Source organism: Euprymna scolopes, chromosome 26 (genome assembly GCF_053919585.1).
Source record: "Euprymna scolopes isolate OS-2025 chromosome 26, ASM5391958v1, whole genome shotgun sequence".
Taxonomy (NCBI): domain Eukaryota; kingdom Metazoa; phylum Mollusca; class Cephalopoda; order Sepiida; family Sepiolidae; genus Euprymna; species Euprymna scolopes.
In genome coordinates, this window is record NC_136507.1 from 106,127,731 (window position 1) to 106,155,395 (window position 27,665).

General features: G+C 34.0%; 1 protein-coding gene across 3 annotated transcripts in view; it reads left to right on the forward strand.

Annotated features, from left to right (window-relative positions):
- The window catches only part of LOC145248347 (centrosomal protein of 290 kDa-like), a 234,847-nt gene that overhangs the window by 100,308 nt on the left and 106,874 nt on the right, over positions 1-27,665 (forward strand). For all 3 annotated transcript variants that reach the window (XR_013863367.1, XM_080110263.1, XM_080110262.1), the window contains 10 exons: positions 957-1,150; positions 3,285-3,345; positions 3,938-4,035; positions 12,184-12,316; positions 14,507-14,709; positions 17,370-17,483; positions 19,559-19,759; positions 21,319-21,399; positions 22,841-22,948; positions 27,415-27,549. Coding sequence is in view for 2 of the 3 variants with exons in the window: in XM_080110263.1 (XP_079966389.1) it covers positions 957-1,150; positions 3,285-3,345; positions 3,938-4,035; positions 12,184-12,316; positions 14,507-14,709; positions 17,370-17,483; positions 19,559-19,759; positions 21,319-21,399; positions 22,841-22,948; positions 27,415-27,549 (1,328 nt within the window). In the remaining variant the exon portion in view is untranslated. The remainder of the gene's footprint in view (positions 1-956; positions 1,151-3,284; positions 3,346-3,937; positions 4,036-12,183; positions 12,317-14,506; positions 14,710-17,369; positions 17,484-19,558; positions 19,760-21,318; positions 21,400-22,840; positions 22,949-27,414; positions 27,550-27,665) is intronic.

Consider the following 27,665-nt stretch of genomic DNA (forward strand, 5'->3'; position numbering starts at 1 on the left):
AAATATAGAAATATTAATTTTAAATAAAATATAGAAATATTAAATGTAAACAAAATATAGAAATATTAAATGTAAACAAAATATAGATATATTAAATTCAAACAAGGTATAGAAATATTAAATTTAAATAAAATATAGATATATTAAATTTTCACAAAATATAGAATATTAAATTTAAACAAAGTCTAGAAATATTAAATTTAAACAAAGTCTAGAAATATTAAATTTAAGCAAAGTATATTTAATTTTACGTTTCCAAATTTTTGAGCCAAGGATTGGTTATTTGTAATATTTGGATTCTTCAAACTTTTTGTTTTCATTCTGAGTGTTTTGAGAATTATTCACAAGGACCCATGGCATAGTGGATAAAATACTTGGTAAAATTCAGTTGTAAAGTTATACTTTTTTGGAAGTTGAATGTTCAATCCTCAATGCGGGTGATATTCAAAATATAATTGTGAATTACTTAGGACTTCTACCCAATCACGAAATGAGCGCATGCTACTCCCGAGGATTAAATAAAAGCTTCTGTTTGAAATTCTGTGCAGATTTTCAAGTTCAACAGAAAAATTCCCAAGTTCAACAAGATACACCTAAAAATGGTTGGAGGCTTCATTGACCGAAATGTTGTGAAAATAACACGCAAGATGAGAACGGTAGTATGAAGAATCTAGATAATATGAGTATAGAGAGACATGTGCAGAACAGGAGACTTTGGTGGTATGGTCACATTGAAAGAATGGTTGAGAGTTTTTTTGGTCATTAGATGTAGAACAGTTGAGGTAGCAGGTCCAGTTCACACAGAAAGATCAAGAAAAACATGAGATGAATAAAAAACCTGCCAACTTAGTTTGTCAATTTTATTAAAGCCATACAATATATTTCAGCATGCAAAATGAACGTTAAACCGAATTATGATTTCATTTTATAAATTATTTCAATTTTGTTTTGATTAGGAGTAGCAACATCAGAAGACTTGCATGTCAGCGATAATCTTCAATCGTTGGCCAAGAGAATGGCGATGGTTGAAATGAAAGAGCTGCACGAACGCCAACGAGCCGAACATGCCGTCCACATGTACGAGAAATACAAAACGGTGCTTAGAGATTTGGAGAGGAGAAACACAGAATTAGAAGAGAATTTGTCGAAGGTAAACAAATATCATTTACTTATGTTATTGTTGCGGATCTGTGAAGGGTTTGGAAGAAAGACACAACTTGATATTTAATGGAAACAAAATATATCAAAGAAAAAAGACAATTAAAACAAATAAAGAAAGTGGTTATGCATCAGTTTAATTGCCAAGCATGCATAAATTGTGCATAATATATTCTTCAACTAAGTGTTGCCTGGTTGTACAATATGCTTAAACATGATATTTTAATTTTGCGTACATATTATTATAGAATCAATCCTCTATTGAATATTATATACTAGCCTGGGTGCCCGGCATTGCCCAGGTGTTTGCATGTGTATGTTGAGCAAAAATAAAAAGTGATAGTAGGCAGACAGGCAGGCTCAAACCCGTATCGTGAAGGAGGAAAAGAATGTGAAAAAACAAAAGTGACATCTTTGCTGTTGCATCCATCTCCAAACTGGAAGTGACAAAAGTTTAAATTAAGGATAGTCAATCGAAAAGAGAGGATGACTTTTGAAAATATCTACGAAAAAAGCGACTCCTCCCTGTAGAAAAATGCCCAGTTGAGGGTGAAGGAATTAATGTTTTTAACCAATTTTCTGATATCTGTCGTCTGAAGGTTTGAGCTTTTTTTATTGTTTTTGTTACATTTTCACACCAAACAAGGCACATTACCACTTTGATGTAGGGGGCTACTATCAGGGACCTAAGTTGCGAGGGTACTATGTAGGGAGTTTAGCAGCAAGATGTCTGTTCACATTATACTTGAACTTCTGCATGTCAGTACAGTTGGGAAAGCAGGAAACCGGAAGAGAATTCCAAAGTGCTGCAGTTCTGGGGAAGAAGCTATTAGAGTAGAAGGCTTTCTTACATCTTAAGATCTCGACTGTGTAGGGGTGGGACTTCGCTGCTTGCCGGATTGTCAGGGGTATTTTCGTTGAGGAGGTACAAGGGCTTGTAGTTCGTCAGAGCATCCATCATTAAAATACTTGTAAAACAGGCAGAGGGATGCAACATTTCGTCGATAGGACAGGGGCTGAAGCTTAGATGACAGTTCAGGACCTATCATGTTGGCGACTCTCTTTTTGACCCTGTCCAGGAGCAAGAGACTAGTAGCAGATACACCAGCCCAACTGTGACAACAATACTCCATACATGGGTGAATGGTGGCTTTGTAGAGGTACAGGATACTTTCAGGCGTAAACGATACTGATCTTGTGAAAATCCATCGCCTCTGTCGAAAGTTTTAGGCAGACATACAAACAAACATACATACATACATATATTTAAACAGACAAGTGAGATTTATATTATAGATTACTAGGAATAATTTGCCCAGTAGACTAATTTGCAAAAAAAAATAAATAAAAGATTTTTTTAAAAATGGCAAGTGAAACAGTCACTCTTCAGATACTCATAAAATTTGATTTTCTTATTTAAAAATAAAACTATTTGATCAATTTACATAAATTTTTGAAATATGATATTTTCATTTTGTCATGGGTATGTACATCATACAGACTTTTCTTTTACTTTTGATTTTTAATATAGGGGGAATTCTGGGCAAGAAGCAAAACGTCATTAGTTTTATAAATTATATTCCAAAACTGACGTGGGAAATTTCAAAAGATTAAAGAAAGTTTAAGGAAATGTAAACTTCAGTTATTTCATAATAATTCGAAAATAGTCTTGCATTAAAACTGCAAATCTCTTTAGAAGCAGTGATTTATTGTTTTATTTTCATTTGAGACAAAAAAGGGTTTTTTTTGTGTTTCCAAGATAGAAAAAATATTGGCCAAGAGCAAAAGAAGTATGGGGAGTAGTCATCTTTAACACTAAAAATTAAAACGAAAAGACCAAGGAGTTCTTATATATTATTTAATTGGAATTCATTATTGAGATGAGGATTATTTATTAATTTTTATTTATTGCGGACTATTTTCCTCATCTACTTAGTTTTTTAGGCTGTGACAACTAAAAAGATGAGGATAACAGTCCGCAATAAATAAAAATTAACAAGGAGTTCTTGTTTGGTACAAAGATTTCTTATTTTATGTTTTGTGTTTAAATGCAAAACAAATCATTGAAGTTTCCTTTTAACCAATCGGATTCTCTTTTTTTCATATTTTATTTTTAATCTCTGCAGGTTTCACAGGTGAATCTTGAACTTCAAAAAATTGAAAGAGACCTGAGGGATGAACTTGCAAGTGAGTTGAAATCAATGCGCTTTTTGACTTCCTGTATTACTTTAACGAAAAAAAGATTTTCTTTTTCTTTTGAGGACAAATATATTTTTGTTAGAATGTATCCAGATATATTATTTCTAGGATTAGCGTAATCTTCAGTTACACAATATATATGCAGTTGGATATTTACTTGCAGTTTATTTTGTTTTTATCTTTTGAAATTATATCATTTTTTTTCGAAAATATTATATTTTGTTCCAATCAAATGAAAGTAGCTCTGTATGAACAAATACAGTATTGTATCCCTTTTTTTTAAGATAGCAGTCATTTAAAAATAATTCTGATCTGGACAAAGTATTTTCTGGAGGGAACTAAATCGAGTTACATTTTATTCTTTTTACCAATATGCTGCAATAAGCCATAAGAAAAGCTAATAGGTCAAAATGAAATATATTTTAAATTAAATATTAGGTGTTAGAAAATTCCACTGGAATTATTTATTTCTCATAATTTTTAAAATGCATTTGACATGTCTGAATCAAGTCAAAATTTAATTGTCTTTTTTCTGTTAATTAAATTTTTCTTGATTTCATTGCATCATTTCTTTAAACAGATTCCGTCACAAAAGATGTGAGTGATGCTGATCGAAAAAAAAATTTGCAGTTTGAAGAAAATGAAGTAAACTTGAAGAATGAAATTTCAAAATTAAAAGTGAGTTTTTTTTGTTTTTTTTTTAGGATATTTGTTATATTTTGTTGTTGAATATCAGGTTTAGGGTGTCGGAAATAACAACTGGCTGGAAAAAATAAAACCAGGTTGATTGACACAGACAATTACTTGGCCAGAAAATAAACATCTCATGATTTGATGCAGAGATACCTGCATAGGTCACCTGCAGATACAATGGACAAAAATATACCTGTCGCTAAATCTATGTATATATCTATAAAAGTCTGTGTGTCTGTCTGTGTACATTTCCCTACCAAATCACTCTGTCAATTTTCAGTTTACAGACTCAACATTTGACATAAGGGGTATTGAAATTTGACAAAATCTTTTTAATCGGTTTTCAGCCAGAAATTTGGCTGTTAAGGGGTCAGAGTTCAACGATTTGACCTTTGAGAACTCTACCAAACTCCTCCACCAATTTTGGGTCTAAACACTTGAAATTTTAGTAGATTACTTGGACATGGATCTAACTTTATAATTTGACTTGAGCCCAAAATAAATGCTAAGGGGTCATAATTGCGGTCAAAGTTAAAAAAAAATTAACCTCTGCAGTCTCTACCAAATTACTCAGCCAGTTTTTGGTCTAAACATTTGAATTTTACATAAAGTGTATTCAGACATGGGCAAGCTTTTTAATCGTTTTTTTTGCTGAAAATTTGGCTTCCAAGGGGTCAAAGTTCATAAGATTTTACCTTTGTGGTCTCTAGCAAACTATTCAGCCAATTTTGGGTCTAAACATTTGAAATTTTATGTAAAGGGCATTCAGACATACAGCAAGCTTTTTTATCAGACTTTGGGCGAAAATTTGGCTGCCAAGAGGTAAAAGTTTACAGAGTTGACCTTTGCAGACTCTACCCGACTCCTCCGCCAATTTTGGGTCTAAAGACTTGAAATTTTAAATGTAGGTTACTTGAATATGGGTCAAACATTTTAATTTAATTTGAGTCCAAAACAATAAATGTTAAGCGGGGTCAAAATTGGGGTCAAAGTTTTTAAAAATTGACCTCTGCGGTCTCTACCAACTTTTCTCTATGGTAATTAAGGAAGCCTATTATATAGAAAGGCATTACCGTACATATTCAGTTTTTGATATATACGTATGCACATAAAGTCATGAACAGTACATAGGATCTGAGCAAAGCCGGGTTGAACTGCTAGTATATTATAAATATGAAATTGTCTATCTGTGTGTGTACATTTCCCTACCAAACTACTCTATCAATTTTCAGTCTACAGACTCGAGATTTGACATAAGGGATATTGAGATTTGGGAAAAATTTTTTTAATCGGTTTTCGGACAGAAATTTGGTTGTCTAGGGGTCAAAGTTCAACAATTTGACATTTGAAAACTCTACCAAACTCCTCTGCCAATTTTGGGTCTAAACACTTGAAATTTTAGATGTAGATTACTTGAATATGGATCAAACTTTTTAATTTGATTTGAGCCCAAAATAATACATGTTAAAGGGTCAAAATTGGAGTCAAAGTTAAAAAAAAAATTTGACCTCTGCAGTCTCTACCAAATTACTAAGCCAAGTTTTGGTCTGAACATTTGAAATTTTACATAAAGTTTATTCAGACATGGGGCAAGCTTTTTAATTGTTTATTTTCTGAAAATTTGGCTGTCAAGGGGGCCAAGTTCAAAAGATTTGATCTTTGCAGTTTCTATGGGTCTAAACATTTGAAATTTTACATAAAAGATATTCAGACATGCAGCAAGCTTTTTAATCGTTTTTGGGTTGAAAATTCGGCTGCCAAGATGTCAAAGTTGAATGAGTTAGCCTTTACAGATTCTACTAAACTCCTTTGCCAATTTTGGGTCTAAACACTTGGAATTTTAGATGTAGGTTACCTAGACATGAGTCAAACTTTTTAATACATATAATGCAAAGCCGGGCTGAACTGCTAGTAAATAATAAAATGGATAGAAGCCATGTCGGGTTAGGGTTAGGGTTGCATTGAGTGTATAGAAGAAATTCTGGAATGAGCATTTTAATTGTTGAGTGATGTTTTTGAGCATCATTTCTTATGAAATCAGATGATTATTGTTGGTACTTATTTCCCTAATATCTGTCTAGTTAGAGTCTGCTGTGAAGAAGATGGGCTCCCTCTACCATGCTAGAAAGTTACTTATGCTTGAAAGTATCCTGTACCTCTACAAGGCCACCATTCGACCACGTATGGAGTATTGTTGTCACATTTGGGCTGATGCATCCGTTACTAGTCTGTCATTCTTGGATAGGGTTCAAAATAATAATAATAATGACAAGCAGTCTACGAAAGATTAATGCAACGTAGTCACTAATTTTGTCTTCTCTGTGACAGCCTCTCGAACCAAAGATTCTCAAGTCCTTCGCCACCCTTACTCAAGGTACGCCTCCATGCTGGTCTATCTTCGGCTAGCTTCTCCCACACTTTCACATCGATGCCAAGAGTGATCAGATCCCGTTTGGCCATGTCTTTAAAACGTAGCACCGGGTGACCATGGCTTCTTGATCCATTTGCCAGTTCGCTGTAGAGGATATCCTTAGGGAGACGGCCATTGGGCATTCTGCACAGGTGTTCAAGTCAGCGCGATCGTCGTATCTTGAATGTCTGGAACAAGGACCGGCTGCCGGCACGTCTTAGCACCTCTTCGTTGGTGATTCTATCTCACCAATTGATACCCATGATATGCCGCAAGCATCAGAGATGGTAGACGTTCAGTCTTTTCTCATGACGAGCATACGTGGTCCAAGTCTCCACTCCATATTGTAGGGTACTCAGAACACAGCATTTGTAGATGCGGCATTTTGTGCGAGAAGTGAGGTATTTATTTAACCATGCTCTTTCACGTAGTCAGTTGAAAGTAGACACTGCTCTACCTATGCGTTTGGTGCAGAGGAGGTCGTACAAATGCAAGAGCAGGAACTTATCGCACTTGAGCAGCTCTGCTGGAATCTCGTCGGTACCTGAGGCCTTCCCTACATTCGTGTGTTGGAGAGCTACTTCAAGTTCTGACATAGTTGGAATGTTGTCCAGTTCGACTAGGGTGTCGAAGTTCGGAGTGGAATTTAAAGCTGTGACTGTGATATTGCGTGGTTCGCCATATAGTACAGCGTAGTGCTCCACCCAGCGTTCAAGCTGCTTCATAGGATCAGTGATGAGCTCCCCTGTAGTAGATTTTAAGGGGCAAACTTTCTTTGCGCTCGGTCCAGTTGCCTAGCAGAGTCCACGGTACATCACACGTAGTTTCCCGCAGTCAGCAGCAGTCTTGATTTCGTCGCACAGGTTGTTCCAGTAGTTGTTTGTACAGTGCCGAGCAACTTTCTGGAATTAACTGTGAGCCTCTTTCAGCTTGGACAGGGTGCTGCGTATCGGCCTGCTCCCATAGTTCTTGTGAGCATCGTTTTTTGGACAGTAGTAAAGGTTCTAAGATTTCTGCATTCTCAGCCATCCAGTCTTCGCAAGGCGGCTGCTTGGTTCCAAAGGATGTGACTGCAGCGTCATGCATCGCAGTTTGCAGGATTTCCCAGGGTTTATCCAGGTTCAATGCTTCCGCTGGTGCAGAATCTCTCAGCTTATTTTCGAGCGCAGTGCGAAACTCACTGATGCTGTCGTTGTTCTTCATTGCAACCGTGTTGAGACTACAACGTGGTCTTGGCTTATGTGGTGCAGGTTTCTTGTTTGGGAGATTGAGTTGTGTCAGCACGAATGAGTGGTCGATATCACCATCGGCGGAGTGGTAGGTTCTTGATTGTTTGACAGAACCGATGTCTCTTTTTCTACACAATGCAATATCCAATTGGTGGCAATGTTTGAAACGAGGGTGTCTCCAAGAGACACGATGACACATTTTCTGTTTGAACCAGGTGTTTGCAATACAGAGTCCCTGTTGACTACAGAGCTCTAGAATTCTAGGAGGTGATCGCTGGCTAGGATCCTGCTCAGTATTTCGTTGAGACAGTCGTAGAATTCATTCATCACATGATCTTCACTAGGCAATGTTGGCGCATAGACGCTGATGAGGTGTACTGGTGTATCGGCACAGTTGATCTTCAGTGTCATAATTCTCTCTGAAATGCTGACCGGAGTGTCGACTACATGTTCTCTGAGTAATTTGTTTGTCACTGCAAAACCTACTCCATGGATGCGATATTCCTCTTCTGCTTTGCCAGTCCAGAAGAAAGTGTAGTTTTGTTCCAAGATGGAGCCAGTTCCAGCCAATCTGGTCTCCTGTAGAGTGACAATGTTGACAGACAGCTTGGCAAGTTCACAGTCTTACGAGGCAGACCTTGTGCATGAAGGTTGAGATCCGGGTCATTCGTGAAACCCGGGCACAGTGTACGAATGTTCCAACTTTTGAGTCGGAGAGTAGTCTTTGAATTGTGATTTGTAATAGGTGAATGATTTACGTCCGTGATTGCCTGACCACCCCATCGAAGCAGCGGATGTGACGGGGTAGCACCTTACTGACCAGGGGCTGCCTGGTTTGAGGTGGACGGTAGCCACCCACTGGGTCTAAATAGCCCCTCTCACCGTTGCGGAAGATCCGAAGTGCCTGGTCGCGACGTCAGTTTGACCAGACTTTTAACTCTTCCACCGTTGCGAGAGCCTGGGCAAAGAAACTCGTGCGTTGCCCAAGCGGCACGAGTGGCACTTGACCAGAGCTGGTAGAACCCAAGGAAAGACAAGGTCGATACATTGGTACCGACTCTGGCTGCAGGAGGTGGCCATTGGCTCATAAGAAGCTCATCCGGCCTTTGATAGGTCTTGTTTTTGATCCTGCTAGGTGTCCCCACACCCTCCTCACTCAGGTTACTCCGGGCGAGGCAGCCAGTTTAGTCGCCGACGACCCAACCATGAGGCAGCTAGCCCTGGGTTACACGGTACCAGTGGAAGTCTAAGACTCAGCTGACATGTATAGGGTTCAAAGGAGAGTCGCTAATTAATCCTAGACTGTCAGCTAGACGTCAACCTCTGTCGACAAAATGTTGCATACCTCTGCCTATTTTACAAGCTCTTGTACCCTCTCAGCGTAAATACCTCTGACAAACTTGACAAGCAACAAAGTCCCACCCCTACACAGTAGAGATCCCTGGATTCTACTCTAATAGTTTCTTTCTCAGAACTGCTAGACTTTGGAATTCACTTCTGGGTTCCTGCTTTCCCAACTGTACTGACATGCAGAATTTCAAGTGTAATGTGAACAGACATCTTGCTACTTAATTTTTTTTTTTTTTTTTTTTTTACACAGTGATCACCACTTATCAAGGCCCGGAAGCCACTCAGGGATAAGGGTTATTGCAAGTACATCACGTTAGTGAGGAGATTTTATGAAGTTTTTAATTAGGGGGGGCGGTTCATTAGGAATTTGTTAACATTAGACTTGAAGACATCCAAGTTGTAGTCCGGAGGGAAGCAGGCAGACGGAACAGAGTTCCACAGGCGTGCAGTTCTAAGAAAGAAGCTTTGCTCATGAAATCCGCGTTTTGATTTAGGCACAGATATAGAGTGGGGGAAATTTTTCACAGTGGATTCAGCTAGACGGGTGTTTTTCGTAAAAGATTGGCGAGGGGGGACCAGGGATTGGAGTTCAGACGAGCACCTGCCATGAAAATAACGATAAAACAAGGATAGGCTCGCAACGTCTTCTGTGGGAGAGGGGTTGCAGGGTAGAGAAAAGGGCATCCCCCACTAAACCACGAAGTCTATTTTGTACTCTGTCAAGGCATGATAGGCTGTTTTTGGCAGCTCCTACCCAGATATGGCAACAGTATTCCATCCTTGGCCGTACTTGGCTTTTATCAGTAGTGAGATATCTTCTGGAGCGGTAGAAGGATCCCACCATCTTTCCTGCGACCTTGGCAACAGACTTGATGTACGTGTTCCATTTCAGATCAGGAGTAAAGGTCAAACCTAGAAGCTTGTCAAAACACGGGGCCTCACCCAGACGAGAGCCATCCATCACAATTGATGCCAGCTGGGGATCAGAGCGTTGATGATGTAAGGATAGGAGTTTGGTTTTAGATGCATTAAAGGTAACTAGCCACATCTTCCCCCACTGAACCACGCGCTCGAGATCAGAGGAGAGAGAATCCGAGAGAACTTTATCATTTACAGCCTTTGATGTGTTGCCATAGATGGTCGTGTCATCAGCATAGATGTCAACGAATGATTTAAGTATGTGTTTAGGGAGGTCATTGATGTAGATCAGGAAGAGAGTTGGGCCCAGGATTGACCCCTGAGGGACTCCAGCATTTATATTGCAGGCCTCCGATTTTTGTCCATCTACCACTACTCTTATGAGCCTATCGGAGAGAAATGATTTAATGATTGAGAAAACATTCCTTACATAGTATCCCTGTAACTTATGTCCCTGATTGTAGCCCCCTCCTCCGCATCAAAGTGGCACTGTGCTTTGTTTTGGGTGTAAATGTAATAAAAAGAAAGAATTCTAGGAAAATATCAGGTACTTATGGGAGAGACCATGTGAAGGTTGCCAACATCTCTAAGCAAAAATGTTTCTGTGGAATGATTTGGACTTAAACTTGACACACCCAGGTTGTCAGTCTGTGTTGTTAACCACTTAATCAACATCACCTGCAGTTGTTGATGAATGGGTGTTCAAAAATGTTATGCTAACTGGCATGAATTGAGATTGCAAAAAAGGTGACTGGTTAAGAAGATTTGAGGGATCGTCTCCGTCAACTCTTGTGTGTTTGTCACTCTATTTCTGAATCTACTCCTTCCCCACAACAATAAAAAAATATCATTTAAAATTTAATGGTTAGAAAGACAAGATGAGTCTGAAACTGTTTTTAATAAAGATTTCTATTTATTAAAATGAAATTGAATTTTCTTTTTGTCTTCAAATTTTTGAATAATAAAACATTTATCTTCAGGAAATTGGACAGTTCTTTTTTTTTTTTTTTTTTCTTCCTCTTATATGCCATGATGGTGGTGATAAGTCCTGGCATGATTTGAGGTGCTTGGAGTAAAAATGATGTTTATTTTATGATGTCATATTAACTTTTGTTACACACATGCAAGAAAAAGAAGAAGAAGAAAAAGAAAAAAAAAAACTGTCCAATTTCCTGAAGATGAATATTTTATTATTTGAAAATTTGAAAAAAATTTTTTTTATTTTTAATAAATAGCAAAATTTATTAAAAACTATTTCACACTTGTCTTTCTAACCATTAAATCTTAATTATTAAGTGTTTCAAACAGTGAATTCCTTTTAAAAATATATTTTATTTTTATGTATAAATGTTCATTATTATTATTATTTTCAACACAGCAACAAACAACATTATTTTAAGATCATACGTGAATCCAAATCAAGAAAATTCTAGAAGCAAAATCTGGGCATAAGCTTAAAGTACAATAAGTGTTTTTTTTTTTATTTTAATTTTCTTGAAGTTTCATAAAAATTGTCCAATAATTATTCATTATATTTTATTTGAAACAGAAAAAAGAATATTGTTTTAATTTTTCAATTACTTTTTAATTCAATTATCTTTGTTATAATAGAAACAATATTTTTTCATTAAAAAAGTTGGCCAGCATTTGTGTGAAAAAAAAATGACAAAACTTTCATTCAACATTTTCTGGTATTTTATGTAAACTGGCTAGAAAATTCTGACAATATGACAATAGCACAGTCCTTATTTTGCATAAGTACCCAAACTATACATTGACAGCATGACTAAATATTTGATATTAAGGACATAAAGCATAAAAATTTATGAACAAATTTTTAATTTTGGTGATTTCAAGCAAATGAATTTTTAAAGTATTTTGTTTTCCCCATAACCTGTTTCAATATATATTATTCCTTAATTGGAATTCATTTTTTTTGAGATGAGCATTATATATATTAATTTATTTTTATTTCCGACTATTATTCTCATCTTTATTAGTGGTTGTTTTTGATCTTTTATTACTTTTTCTAAATAATAAAAATAAATTAACCTGTTTGAAGTCATACTGAATCAAAATATATTTGTGATTGTAACTTTAGTAGTTTCAAAATTTAACTGGATGTACAAAAAGATGGCATTATGTCTTTTCTTTTTATAATAAGTTATCAGTTAGCCGTAAATATTTTCCATCCTGATATGTTATTTCCATTTGTTTTTTTAACAGGAAATATCAGACATCGCCACATCCCAAGTGAGAGCATTAGAGACGCAACAGATATCACGCGACAAGGAAGTTATCTCCCTTCAACAACAGCTGGTTGACTTTCAAGGACAAAGTGATGAAAAAACGGTGATAGGTATTACATAAGACTTTATAGATATTCGTGCACAAATTGTTGTGTAAGGAAGAGCAGCAAATGAATTATCCCCTCTCTAAAAATGTATTTCATTTTACAGTTTTTAGAGGGAACTATCAATTATTCAATTATACACAGATTTGATAAACTATGATTTTTTTTTTCAAATAAGTATAGGATGTTCCCATCCCTCCAGAATAAGTGATCCGAATTAAATTCCACCTAAAGAATCCTTTCTACAATGCAACCTAATAAACTTCAATCTATGCCTGACTTGTCCACCAAGTTTCTATCATGAATGTTTAACAATCTTTTATCACATATGTTCGAAATGTGCATCTCTGTGTTGCAAGAATGTGACAGGATACAACATGCAAAAACATCAATAAACTCTCAGCCACTCTTGACTCTGTTGCGTTTAGCATTCAAATTTAAAATTATTCCATGGGCCTTGAATATGTGAATCCGCCTGGATAGGATTTATTTAGAATGGTAACTGGGTAGCAAATCCTACTTAAAACATAAACAGAGTTCTGCGAATGAAGAATTTAGAAAAACAAAATTTTATAACAAAACATTTTTATACAAGAGAAAAGAATATAAAAATTTTTTTTATGTAAAACAATGTTTCTTATCTGATACTATGTTTTTATGTCCTGGTCAGTAGAGGACAAATCCTTCTAGATTGCGGCAAGTTTATTTTTGTTAATTTTTATTCATTTTGTGGGATGGTCCCTGGTTTTGGTAGAGGTCGTTTTCGAATATTAATAACATCTTTGAGTTAACCAAGAAACAAACATAGAAAATGAATGGATCATATATATATATATATATATATATATATAGTCTTTGAAGTTTTTAACCTTTAAAACTATACAAAAAATTATTTTTTATCATTCGTTAGAAAACCATCTAGTCAGTAAGTCATTTAATCACCTGCAATCACACACACACACACACACATATATATATATATATATATATACGCATGCATAATAAAATAGATATAAATGAAACACTGAAAAGAATAGAAGGGTCACTAGGTAGCAAAAAGTGCTACCTAAAAACATGAACAGAGTTTTTTAAATAAAAAATAAAGAAAAACAAAATTTTATAACAAAACATTTTTATACAAGAGATAATAATATAAAAATTACTTTTTATGTAAAAAACTGTTTCTTAGTAAAAACACATGTTTGAGTAAAAAAAGTTGATTGAATAATAATCACAAGTGAAAATTTTCATAGACTGAATAATATGCATGTGTAAAACTCAGTGCAGCATCACTTTAGTGATTTAATGAGAAACGATGCGTCAATGTAATTAGGATGAATATGATTTTATATTTTATATATATTTTCATTAAACAAGTTTTTTTTTTTAACTTTTTTCTAAGATTTTTAACTTTAGTATTGGCATATTATTGGTTTATCTAAGTTTAGGAAATATTTTCTCAAAATAAATGCTGATATTTGATTTTGTCAAACTATGAAGTGCTTTCAATAAGTTTCCAGACTTTTTTCATATGGATACTTTTACTGATAGCACACACATGAAAATCTAATCCCCTTCAAAGTAATCTCCTGCAATGCACTTGCACCATTTTAACAACTTCTGGAAGGCCCCATGTGTGAGTGTGTCAATGATCCTCACCACAGCCTCTTTCATCTCTTCAATTTAAATCAACCTCTAAGGTTTTCCTTGAGCTTAGGGAATAACCAAAAGTCACAAGGAGCAAGGTCTGGATTATAGGAAGGCTGATAAATTGTCTCGATGCCAATTTTGGTCAAATAGTCTGTGACAGGGATAGAGTTGTTGACTGGTGCATTCGTGCGAATCTTCTACATCCTCAGTTCCTTCCGAATAATTGTGTGTACAGTTCCCACACTGACATCAAACTGTGCACTTATTGTCTCTATAGACACACGACGGTCCTTATCCATGAAATTCTTTTTGGCCAATCAATTCTAGTGTTCTGACTGCCTTACTCTTACAACACCTCTCATCATCCGTCACAGACTCCTTGCCTTCCTTGAATTTCTTATGCCACTCACAAACTGATGCTCGATTCATGCAAGATGGTCCAATAGCAGTCTGAAGCATTCCATACATTTCTGTGGCATTTTTAAAAAAGTTTAAGACATAATTTTATTGCATATCATTCTTCTAAAGTGACCTGACTATTTTCAGGGAAACTCCATCGTCACATCGTGCAGCTGCAAATCAGCGAGGGCACAGCTCTTCAAAAATTGGAGAGTGCTCTTCAGAAACTGAGTAAATGTGAATCGCAGGTGTTGCGCTTGGAACAACAAATTGACGAGAAAAACCAAACTATATATCACAACCGAACTGAAGCTCAAAATAAAATCAAACACTTAAAACAGAATTTATACGTAAGTATTTTTGGTTTTTCTTTCTTCGCTGCTTGTGCAGAATTTCACCTACATTAAAAAACAAATATAAAATAAATACAAAACTTAAAGTATCATGAGTGTTTTTTTTTTGATTTGACTTTTAATTTTCTTAAAGTTTCATAAAAATTCTCCAATAATAATTTTTTTTTTATTGTATTTTTTCATTATATTTTTTTTTCAGTTTTCAATCAATTTTTCATCCAATTATCTTTGTTATAACAGAAATAATATTTTTTTTTCAACGAAAAAATTGACCAGCATTTGCAAATAAAAAAAATAAAAAAATCACAGAATTTTCATTCAGCACCTTCTGGCATTTTTTGTAAACTGCTCTTAAAATTCTGACGATAGCACAGTCCTTATTTTGCACAGGACCTAAACTATACATTGACAATATGAATAAATATTTGATATTAAGGACATAAATCTGTTGAGATCAGTGTGACCGATCCGTAAAAATAAAAAACGTGTTCCAAAAAGTCCGACTTCAAATTAATGCAACCAAATACCGAGTTAGAAAATTTACAAGAGACATTTATTTATAAGAAAGTAAAATAACATGAAAATGTTTTTGTGATGTACGCAAATAGGCATGAATAATTTGAAAGATTCATTGTGTGTACCAAATTGAATTTTGAGTTTTGTCTTGAAAAGGCCTTATTTTTTATTATTACCTTGACAAGACCTTGAAAATATGGAAAACGTCTTGAAAATTGTATGCTTGATGTCCAGTAAAAGTGAAGAGAGAGAAAGAGAAATAATTTATGGCTCTTGTCCAGAATTCCCCTTATATATAAAATGAAAAATTAAAGAAAACTGTATAATACTAATTTGAAAGATTCGTTTAGTGTACCAAATGTTAATAAAGTTCGTTAGCATTGTTGTATTTTAAAAATAATTGTTCTCAATAAGTTATTATGTTCGATTTTTTTTGGTCGATTGTTTTTGGTCGATATTAATATTTGTGAAGGACCAGATTGCCTTACCTTGTTTGTTGCTCTTTGAGTGCATCTTCATAGAGCGTGTGAATTTTGACGTGTGACCAACTTGGTGACGACGTGAGAGAGTGAAAAGAAGGAAAAGAAACGGAAGACTAGGGTTAAGTGTCACCGGAACTGAAGGTCAGGCCATGTCATTCATCGCATATCCTCACATTGCTTTGCATGTGTGCTACACACGTATAGCTTGCTTTGTGTCTGTGTGTTCGAGCTAGACACAAAGCGAATTTAATGGTTGTAACGCTTCACTATAAATCTGTATGATGTACATACCTGCAACAAAAAGAAAATGTCATATTCAAAAACTCACGTAAATTGATTAAATAGTTTTTATTTTTATAAAGAAAATAATTTTTAAGCAAATTTGAATTTTTGAATGTTGTCAAAAACGATTTTTTAAAATCTCACAAGTTTGAATTATTGTTTTAAGATAGCAGCATGATATTGTCACTGTTCATTTGATTTTCTTATCTAAAAATAAAACTACTTAATCAATTTTTAATGTACAATATTTTTTCTTTATTAGTTAGCACAGGTTTGAAAAGGCCTTATTTTTATTATTACCTTGAAAAAACCTTGAAAATTGTATTCTTGATGCCTAGTAAAAGTAAAGAGAGAGAGAGAGAGAGAGAGAGAGATAATTTATGGTCCTTGCCCAGAATTCCCCTTATATATAAAATGAAAAATTAAAGAAAACTCTGTATGATATGCATACCCGTGATGGAAATAAATTATTGCATTCCAAAATTCATGTAAATTGATTAAGTTGTTTTATTTTTATAAAGAAAATAATTTTTAAACAAATTTTAATTTTTCAATGTTCCCATGTTAAAAATGGCTTTCTAAAATCTTGCAAGTTTTAATTATTTGGAGTTATTTCCCTTGTTTTCAAAATGGCGGCACAAGATTGCCACTGGTAGTTTATTGATAAAATTTGATTCTCTTATTAAAAATAAAACTATTTGATCAGTTTATGTAATTTTTGGTGCATGATACTTTCTGTCATGGTTATTTACATCATACAAATTTTTCTTTATTTTTCTTTTTTTTTCAAATATAGGTGGAATCCTAGACAAACACCATTTTTTCTTTTCTTCTTCTTTTCCTCTTTAATAATAATTATGTTTTCAGTGCAAAATTTTATGCAGATCATGGCACACAGGAGACTAATTCGTCTTTATTGAGATGTAGAAGTATTTTTAAATATGCGGCAGTTTGACAAAATAGTGCAATAAATTTGAATAGCAGATCGTTTTATTAACATTTTATTTTACAACATCCATTTTTGTTTTTGCTTTCATTAACCTTTTACCATCAAAATGTACTTCTAAGTCGCCTTTCAAGAAAACAATATTTCTTACTCTTATGTCTTGTCAGCTGAACTGGTCTTCAAAGTACATATCTATGTATGGTTCAACACGTGAAATGAGGGTTTGTTTATATTAGTGTGTCAGTTGCATATTAACTTCCATCACGTGTGAGTTTCATGATTAAAAAAAATTATTTATTGCAAAAAAAAAAAAAAAAAAATTCTGACCGTAAAGGGTTAAACTTTGTAAACTTATCAAAAATAAGCTGAGAATTCTTTGTTGAAAAGAAAATGTTAGAACTTTAAACATAATTTTCTTCTTTTATTTGTAGGATCTTCGTCGGCAGTTTGCAGGAGCAGTGCCGCTTTCCAAGCAAGAAACATTTACGAGGAACATGGTTCAAATTAGGGAAGATAAATTAAAGACAGAAGAAGAACTGCTACACGTAAAAAATCAATTTTCATTAAAAAAAAAATTTCTAAAATATTCGATGTGGCGGATCTGATGAGCCAAAATCTGGATCAAGCAGTGGAAATAGACTTGACTTATTGCAAGCGTAAAAGAACTTGGTGCTTATCATGTTCAGATAAATATATTAGGATCGCTAGATATGATAATAAAAAATATACAGACTTATTTGTATTAACCCATTTTATTCATATTAAATTATTTACATGACGATATTGAGTATCCGGCATGTCGCCATCTTGCTCATCTCTCCTTCTGCCTTTAACTCTTCAGTTGTCAAGGGCCGTAACTCAGAGCAAAGGGAAATAATTCTTAACTTTCTTTATTTAGAGTTATGCCCCCTTTTTGATCGCTATAAGACTGCTTATTTAGAATTAAACTTATTTTCAAAAATAAAAAATGCGAAAAAATGTTTTAAAAAATATATACTGTATGTACGCATAACAAAACGAAAATATCATGTTCCAAAAATCATGTAAATTAATCAAATAGATTTTTTAACTAAAGAAATAAAATTTCATGTCGAAGTGAGATGTTATGTTTTGATCCACCATGTTTTATAAATACGGGGGAGACAACTCAATTCGAACTATTGAGATCAAAATCAGCTACAATTTTCTCTTAAAACCGCTAAAAATCATAAAAAATAATTTCCTGTACAAAAAAAAGCTATTTAATTAATTTATGATTTTTGGAATATGACATCATTCAGTGACAGTTACGTATATCATTAAGATATTTCAGCAATTTTACTTTTTTAAAATAGGTTTGATTCTAGATAAGCACTAAAAAACAACTTTATAATGTAAAACCTCAATTTGAGAAAAAATAATCCCATACTGGAACTAGAGTATTTATATATACTAGCGGGACCTGTGGAAATTCCACAGTAGCATCTTTTATATGTAATATATTGTTGCTGGGCACTCTGTGGACATTCAGTATGAATGAAGGACCCCATGATATTATTGTACCTATTTACAATGCCTCCCCACGTGACAGAGTTAGACACCAGGGTCGTTTTTTAATCTGGAGAAAAGTAACAAAAATTAAAATTGTCTCAGTCGTGAAGGATTTCGCTTCCACTGAAAGAGAACGAGAAATGAAAGTGCCGCATCTGAAGAACAGATACTACACTTTGATCTTGGCCAAAAAGCCAGCGCTTTTGTTAAAACTGTAAAAGTATTTACCTAAGTAACTTGATTAATGTAACGTCAGAATATATCTGGTTATTATGGTCTATCTGCAATATCCTTATAGGAGTCTGTGACATATTTTCATTGTATGGACGCCCCATGCGGACAAAAACCTCACAATATCATTATACTATATTTAGACAGAACAGATACTACCCTTTGAACCTAGCCAGGAAATCAAGAAGGTATATTTTAGTTTCATGTACGGCCCAAAAGCGACACCATTTTTTTACATTGTATCTTTGGTGATCAGAAGATCCTATTTATTAAAAAAGAAAGATAGAAGGTCATAACATACTACGTACATTAAATTAGCACATCTATATATAAATAATTTAATATTCGTAGTATGTTATCACCGTCTATTCTCCTTTTTAATAAATAGGATCTGCCGATTAAATAATTTATAATCTGGAAACTGTAACACACATATGTATGTTAAAGGTGCTACAGTATTAATGCATACATTGACCAAGTGTGGTCAGTATACTTTGCCATCCATAAAAGATGGCCTTAATGAAAGTCAACAAAAGGCATTTTAGCACTTGAACCAAGATTTATTTACATTAGACTTGAAAACGACTATGTTGTAGTCAGTTGGAAAGCAACCCCACAATAATCAAGATGAAAATAGTGTGAATAATTCAAATACAAATTAGCAATCTTCATCTAAAAATTTTGAACCAGAAATCATATTATATTGCCTTCCTTAGTCATATTTTCTCCTCCCCATTTGCCATTTTGTGTAGAATTTTATGATTCCAATTCTGCTTTTTTTTTCTTTTTTTTTTCAGTCATAAAATGTTTATAAGTAGAACAATTAGAGCAATTATTTGTGGTTTTTTTTTTTGTCAAGGTTCAAGAGCAGCGTAGACAAATGGAGGACAAGGTAGCTGAATTGCAGCTGATCCAGTCAAGCCAGAGGGAATTACTTGAGGCAACCGTAAAGGACAGCCAGACTGGCTCAAACAAATTAGTAGAATGGCACTCAAAACTGGAAGTATTGCGTCTTGCGGAGCTGAAACAAAAAAGACTCATTGTTCAGTTAGAAGAAAAGGTAATTTATTCGCTTCGTTTATTGTTTACATTGGTTTCCCGATTCACTCTAGAATCAGGTTAGACCACATGAAGGTTGCCAACATTTATGAGTTAAGTAGATGCTATGGAGCTGATTGGACTTGAATTTGACACACCCAAGTTGCTTGTCTGTCCATATCATTATTTAATTCACCACTGTTTTCAGTGCATTTTCTTTTTTTTTACTAGGAGGTCACCATTTAAATAATTGTCTAATCCAGCTAAAATTTTGAATGTGCAGTGATTTATATCTCTATGGGTTATGTGGCAAATTACAGCTCTGAACTAATTGTGGTTTTTGATTCATAAGTGTTTGAACTGAGTCAAGTGTGAAATGAAGCCTGTTGAGTGTTACGCAGTGATCTGGGTTTTTTTATTTGAAAGGATGCACACCACCAGAGAATTTTAATGAAATGAAAGAAATGTATGGTAATGATATCCCATCATATGACCTTGTAAAACGCTGGAAATCAGTGGAAACAGCTTCCAGACTTGGTTACTCTCCCATCTTCCATTAATGAAGTCTGTCAGTCAAATTGAGGCTGCTATTTTGAAAGATCAACGCATGACTATTTGCCAAGTAGAAGTCAAGTTTAATAAAGGATCCATGGAAACTACCATTCATGACCATTTGCATACAGTGTCTGCCAGATTGATTCCCATGTTGCTGACATGTTTCCAGAAACGAGAATGCATCGAGTTTGCAAGGATGAATTTGGAGATGTGCCAAGAAGATGAGCCAAAAGTTTTTTTTCAAAAAACTGATTACACAGGATGAAACCTGGGTCTATCACTATAATCTGGAGACTAAAGCTCAGCTAATGCAGTGGAAGCACTTGAAGGCAAGGGTGTAGCCCTCAGCTTGCAAGGTCACACTCACAGTCTTCATTGACGAATCAGTGCTGATAGATTTCTTGGTAAAGGCTGCCACAATTCCAGGAGTTTATTATATTTCATTTTTGACGAAATAAGCCAATCAAAACAATCATAATCAAAAGGTGGGGTAAGATCTTGCATGACAACGCTCCATTCAACAATGTGCATATCACCAGATCATGAGTGTGTGACTATGAAATCCTTCCCCATCCTCCCTACTCTCCTGACCTTGCACCCTTTGACTTTCATCTCTTCCCAGCCATGAATTTGTTTTTGAAAGGAAAGTGTTTCCCACATGATGTAGTCTTGACTTCAGAATGTTTCTACAAAAATGGTCTCCAGAGCTGCATTAACAATGGGAGAAAATGCATAACTCTGGGTTATTCTTATGTAGGGAAAGACTAATATAACTGTACCAAGTTATGTTGCTCTACTGCTATGAGAAGTGGGTAAGGGGCATTACTTATTGAACATCCCTTGTATGAATCAAATATCAATTGAAATTAAAAATAAAGGCTCTAAGTCTGTCATCTGGAAATATGCTGCCACTCAGAGAATGCCAGTCAAATTGTGTTATTTCTTTTCATATAAAATGTTTGATATGAATTTCATGAACATGAAGTTAATTTTTATTTTTTTTAATTTTTTTTTTTTAAATTTCAGATAAGTTTTCTTGAGAAAACAAATGGACATCAAGAACGAACAATCAATGAACTTGAAAGAAATTCTGTCAGGGTTTCTAAAGTAAGCCGATTCTTATTTAGGTTGCATAGTTTTGAAAGTTTTTATTTTATTTATTTTCTCTAAAAATTCACTTTGTTATGTAATCATAGGAATATCATTTCGATAACATTCTTATGTGATCATTTAGTTTTTTTTATGTTTTAATCACTTGAAATCATTTAGTTTTTTTTAAAATATTTTAATCACTTGAAATCATTTAGTTTTTTTTTATATTTTAATCACTTGAAATCATTTAGTTTTTTTTTAATATTTTAATCACTTGAAATCATTTAGTTTTTTTTTTTATATTTTAATAACTTGAAATCATTTAGTTTTTTTTTATATTTTAATAACTTGAAATCATTTAGTTTTTTTTTATATTTTAATCACTTAAAATCATTCAGTTTTTTTTTAATATTTTAATCACTTAAAATCATTCAGTTTTTTTTAAATATTTTAATCACTTGAAATCATTTAGTTTTTTTTTATATTTTAATAACTTGAAATCATACCTTCGTTGCTGACAACCAGCATTCTGCATGAGTGTTTTATCATCTTCGTCAATTAGGGTGAATTCCATGCCAAAAGCTATCTGAGATACTTCTTTAATATATTTATTAGTGTTGGGGCAATTAATTAGAATCAGGAATTAGAAAAAAATGGAACTTTGTGGGTATCAGAATCAGAAAAATGATGCCTATTTTCCAATGCCAAAAAAAATTCTTCAAAGTTTTTTTGCTTTTAAAACTTAATTTTCTATTGAAATGAAAAAAAGATGCCCCTGTTATTCATGGCAATCCAGCGATGCATTTTGAGGGTGCTGGCAATGGTTCTGCTGCCATAACTTGGATTAATCGAGAGCATGAGTTGTACAACGGCATGTCTCCGATCTCGCTCACTGAACATTGTGTCACTTTCAAACACGATAGAAGGCTCCTATCACTCTTGGGATTTGTACACAACTGGCTAACTAGTAGATTGTTTGCAACAAAAAAAAAAAAAAAAGAAAACCGGTTTTCATCAAACAGAAATGGAATTATGTCATCTTTTCTAGGGTAACAATTTTATCATTTTACCCTGTAATCTTTTTAAATGAGGACTGGCTGAATCTAGGTCTATTGAAAAAATATTTTTAATATTCCAATGTGTTTTCTCATTGTTTTCTTTGATGAATTTTGTTGTGTCCAAAGAAATGGGTTGTCGGAATCATGGAATATTTGAAGATCATTTTAGGTCAAATACTATTTATTACAGTCGAAACACAAATTATATTTACAGCACGATATGCACATGTTAGCGCAGCCGGCATCTTGTCCATTCTTCCTGGACCTCTCTGGTCTTTTTCTTTTCATCTATATAAGGGCAATAACTCTTACTTCCTTTATTAGAGTTATTTCCCCTTTAGCTTTATCGATCGCTATAACAAATTGAATGTATTTTTTGTCTGTTATGTTTTTGTTAGGAATTTGAAGAACGTCAACTCGTCTGGGAACAAAGAGAATTAGAGCTCGAACTAGTTATTAGCAGGATGGAAAAGCGCGCCTCCGATATTGCGGGTGTTGCTGCAAAAGTAAGTACATTCTCTACTTTATTCAATTTATTTATGCTTCGTTTGGCAGACGGCGATAAAAAAGTACTGATCCCATCTAGTAGGTTAGTAAAAATTACCCTTTCCCACTTATATTGTCCTTTTTCTTTTCATCTTTTTTCCCCATTATTAATTATCTTTCCTTATTCAATTGTAACAGTATCTGATGTGAATCTTTTTTCCCTTCTCTTTTTTTACATATTGTAAAAAACAAATGTGAAACTACTTCAGAAATACTGAAGTCTCATATGAAAAAATGAATAAAAAATGAATAAATTTTTATAGAAAAGAATTTTCTAGCCATCTTTTATATCGTGTGTGTGTGTGTCTCTATATATATCTGTAAAGGTGAGGATGTGTGTGTGGATAACTCTCAACCTATATACTCAACAAATTTTTGATTTACAGACCGGAAATTTAGTGTAAAGGGTAATCAGACATTTGGAAAACTTTTTAATTGATTTTCATCTGGAAAAAGGGCTGCTAAGGGGTCCAAATTGAAAAATTGGTACTTGGGGTGGGGGTGGGGGTGGGTCGTCAAATTTTTATCTGTTTGTCAACTGTTTCCCAACTGCACATGTGCGAATCATTCATATGACGACTTCCTTATGTTAAGAATAAGTACGTTTGAAAACACTTTTTAAAGATCATGGCAAGCTGGCCTAATGGTTATCGTACTTGACTCACTGTCTTTAGATTTTGGTTTCGATCTAAGTTCAAGTATATATTTTTTTACTTAAAAGAAGTAAGCTGTTTAGAAAAAAATATAATACTTTCATGCACAATTTCTTTCCATTTTTTTTATCTCATTTTTTAAAAGGAATTTAATGTTATGTTTAATACCAGGCAATGCTGGGTACATCTGCTAGTATATATATGTAAAGTGATTAAAGTAAAATGCTTACGTAAAAATCCAAACAAACCAGAAAAAACAAAAAGCAACACCTTAAAGGTACGAGATGAAATAATGGTGGAAGTCAAATAAATCGATGAAGTAAAGATTTTTTTGCACATTTTTAAATTTACATACAAAAAGAAATAAATGATAAGTTTCCTTTTTTTATTTTCATTTTAGTAAATCTAAAATCAATAATGTGTAATTATAGTTTTGCATTTTTGAGATGAGGGCTGATTGTTTATATTACTTATTTTGATCGGACTATGGTTCTCATTTTGAGTTTTATTTGTGCAACATTTCGGTTGGTGTAACCTTCGACCTTTGTCAGGCATGTTGGTCGCTATCTTGGAAAACTGTCAAACTTTATTAGAGTTATCTCCTCTTTGTCAACAATTTTTTTTTCACATATACAAAACCATGGCAAAAAAAAACAAAAGCAACTCCAAGAATACAAAACCATCTACGGAGCCAGTAACTTTTCTCTTTTCTTTTCCAAGATAATGACCAACATGCTTGACAAAGGTTGAAGGCCATACCGACCGAAATGTTGCACAAATTACACTCAAGATGAGAACAATAGTCCAATCAAAACAAGTTATACAAATAATGTGTAAGTTACGTATAGGTGAGAAACACGCACACAAAAAACATGCAAAGTTATCGCATAATGTTATTAATATAGTGAAAAGATAGCCAAAGAAATGCTTATTTAAAAAGGAATAAGTGCTATTTTCATTCTTTCAGTTAAAATACAAGTTAATGTTTACGTATGCCTCAGTACAGAGTTACTTCCTTTTAGCAAACACATTCAAATTTAATTTTCTACCGACCTGTAGAGTTTTAATCTTTTGAAACTAAGTTTTGTTTCAAAATTTTTTCTGTTACTTTCATGTAGTTAAACTTGAATCAATCAAAGATGGCAGTTGATTTTTTGGTACTTGTGCATGATAATCAGATATCTAAGATACATTTTAAAATACATTTTAAATAAAAATACAATTACTTAGTTATGTTTCATGTCGAAATTAGTAAAAATTCCAAAAATTATGAAAAACGATTCAGTAAAAAAAAAATACAAGAAATTCTCAGCATCATCATTTAGCGTGGGTTGGATGGTTTTTGTCTAATGACTCTTCTTCAGGCCTCTTGGTCTTGTGCAAGGCCTGATCATAATCTCAACTTTCTAAGTTTCCTAAGGTCATCTTAACTAACCGACTCCATGTTTTACATGATTTAACCCTCCCTCTAAATCCATCAACCTCAATAAACCTACATCTGCTGACTGAATTTACCTCATTCATCCTTTCGACATGTCCATATCACCTCAAACTATTTTGGCATAAAACATTGACATCTACAAGGTAGAGCAATAAAAATGTTTCCCTAAAGAAAACATTTTATTTTAAGACTTTTCCGCAAGCGTCGGCAGGAGCTTGGCAGATACTCAGCGAATGGCGGCAATCAGGCTGACTTTGGTGTTGTGGGAGGTTATGTTGGTGATGCTCTCAATGAATGACCAAACGAAGTCCAGTCGGTTCAGATTGGAGAAAGAGAGAGGTCAGTGAGAGAAAGATACAAGGTCATAGCACTCATTCTGAAGCCAAGCCCAGGTCTCTTTGGACTTGTGAGCCGGGACCAGTCCTGCTACCACACCTAGGTTTTGACAGCAGCCACCTGATTGCACCATAGGATTACCACACTCTTCAAAACATCCAGGCTCACTTTGGTGTTGACTTTCAAGCCGACTTCGAAGATGTGAGGTGGCATGATGTGGCCCTCACTTGAAACCACACCAAAGACCATAACTGTGGCTAGAAATTTTGTTTTCATCACCTGGGCATGTTCCTGTTATTTGTGCCAATCTAGCGATGCATTTTGAGGGTGCTGGCAATGGTCCTGTTGTCATAACTTGAATCAGTAGAGAGCATGAGTTGTACAGCGGCGCATCTCCAATTTTGCTCCTTGAATATTATGCCATTTTCAGATATGATAGAAGGCTCCTATCATTCTTAGGATTTATACACAACTGGACAACTAGTAGATGGTCTGCAACAAAAAGAAATCCGGTTTTCATCAAATGGAAATGGAATCATGTCGTCTTTTCTAGGGTGACAATTTTATTCTTCCACCCTTTATGTTTGTGAATGTGTAATCGATTCCTCAACTATTCTGATAACTTCCAATCACTGAAACTTACACCACACATCCACATCACCATTTGCATATCTCTTCTAATAATCTTCTGAACAGGTTCGCATTAGTAAGGGCATATAGCTGTAAAAACTCACTTCAAAATTTTGTCATGATGGTTGAATTATTTACTAAAAAATAAGAAAAGAATTTATCAAATAATGTAGTTTCGCCTGTTTTTCTATTGCGATCACTTCTGTATGAGTTATATCCCTTGTCTTCATTTAACTTTCGCTATTTTAAATAAGAAAATCGTGGCTTGATAATAACTTTATTTTTTGTAAAAAAATTGTTCAAGCTGATCTTCTACTCAATCATTTATTGTAATTTTTAAGATTTTTACTAATTTTGACATCGCCTGTGCTTACCTAATCGTTCCTAATGATGGAGGTCTAAATAGAGCTGAAAGGGAGAAACAGACCAAATATCAAGGTCTCATGTATGATATGAAAAGAAACTAGAATCTCAGGGAGATATCAATCATACCAGTTATTATAGGTGCTACAGGGCTTATGAAGAAGAACCTGAAGTCCTACCTAACTAATATTCCTGGTGAACCAAGTGCAAAAGAGATCCAGACAATTACACTTAAGGGAACAACGAGGATACTAAAAAGAGCTCTCGGTTTGTTTCAATAAAAAGCAGGGCATTTTTGGCAGCTCGTTTGGCTGCCCCATACCCAGCATTACAATCGTCAAAGGAAGAAAATTAAAAAAAGAAAAATGTTTTTACTTAAAATGCATTTCTTTGATATTTTAAAACATCTGATTATAATGTACAGACACCAATAACATAACTTTTTTTGAAAAACATTAACAAAAGGAAATAAAGCAGTGCTTTTTAAGATCGAGTTGACAAATCAGTTTTTTAAAATATATCATTTTAAACAAAAACATTACTTAATTGTCATGTTGGAAATAGTAATTTATCCAAAAATTACAAAAATTCATTAAGTAAAACAACTGCTATTGTGTTTTTAGTAAAAAAAAGTCTATCAGTATTGGCCAAAACAACACATCCGCCATTACTGTAATGAAAAGGGAGATAATGATGTCTGTATTCGCAATCTTCAAGGTGTTTACATCTAGGGGAAATGTCATTTCCCCCAATTTTCCATAAAAAATTACTCTTAACTAAAAATAATTTTCTACTCAATGAATTTTTATAATTTTTGGATATATTACTATTTTCGACATGACAAGTAAGTACTGTTGTTTTAGTTTAAAACAACAAAAGATCGATCTGTCGACTCTATCTTATCAAGCTATTGCAAGTAATACTATGAAGCAACACTGAGTAAAATTGAATTTTTTATTTTATGTTTTTTTTTTTTTTTAATTTATGTTGTTTTTTTTGCTAGTTTGGTAAAACTGTTGGCAATATTCCCGATGCAAGTGAACCTGTTGCTGTTCAGTTGGAACAAGCCATTTCGACAATTAAACAAAATATGAAAACAATTTCCGATACTCAAGCAGAATCGCAAGTATTAAAACAAGTAAGAATTTTGATCTTTTGTACCACTCCAAATTTTTATTTTCTGATTGACCACTTTTTTTTGGAGGAGGGGTCCTTAATCATATAATATTTTCAAGTCTGCACATGTGAGTTTTC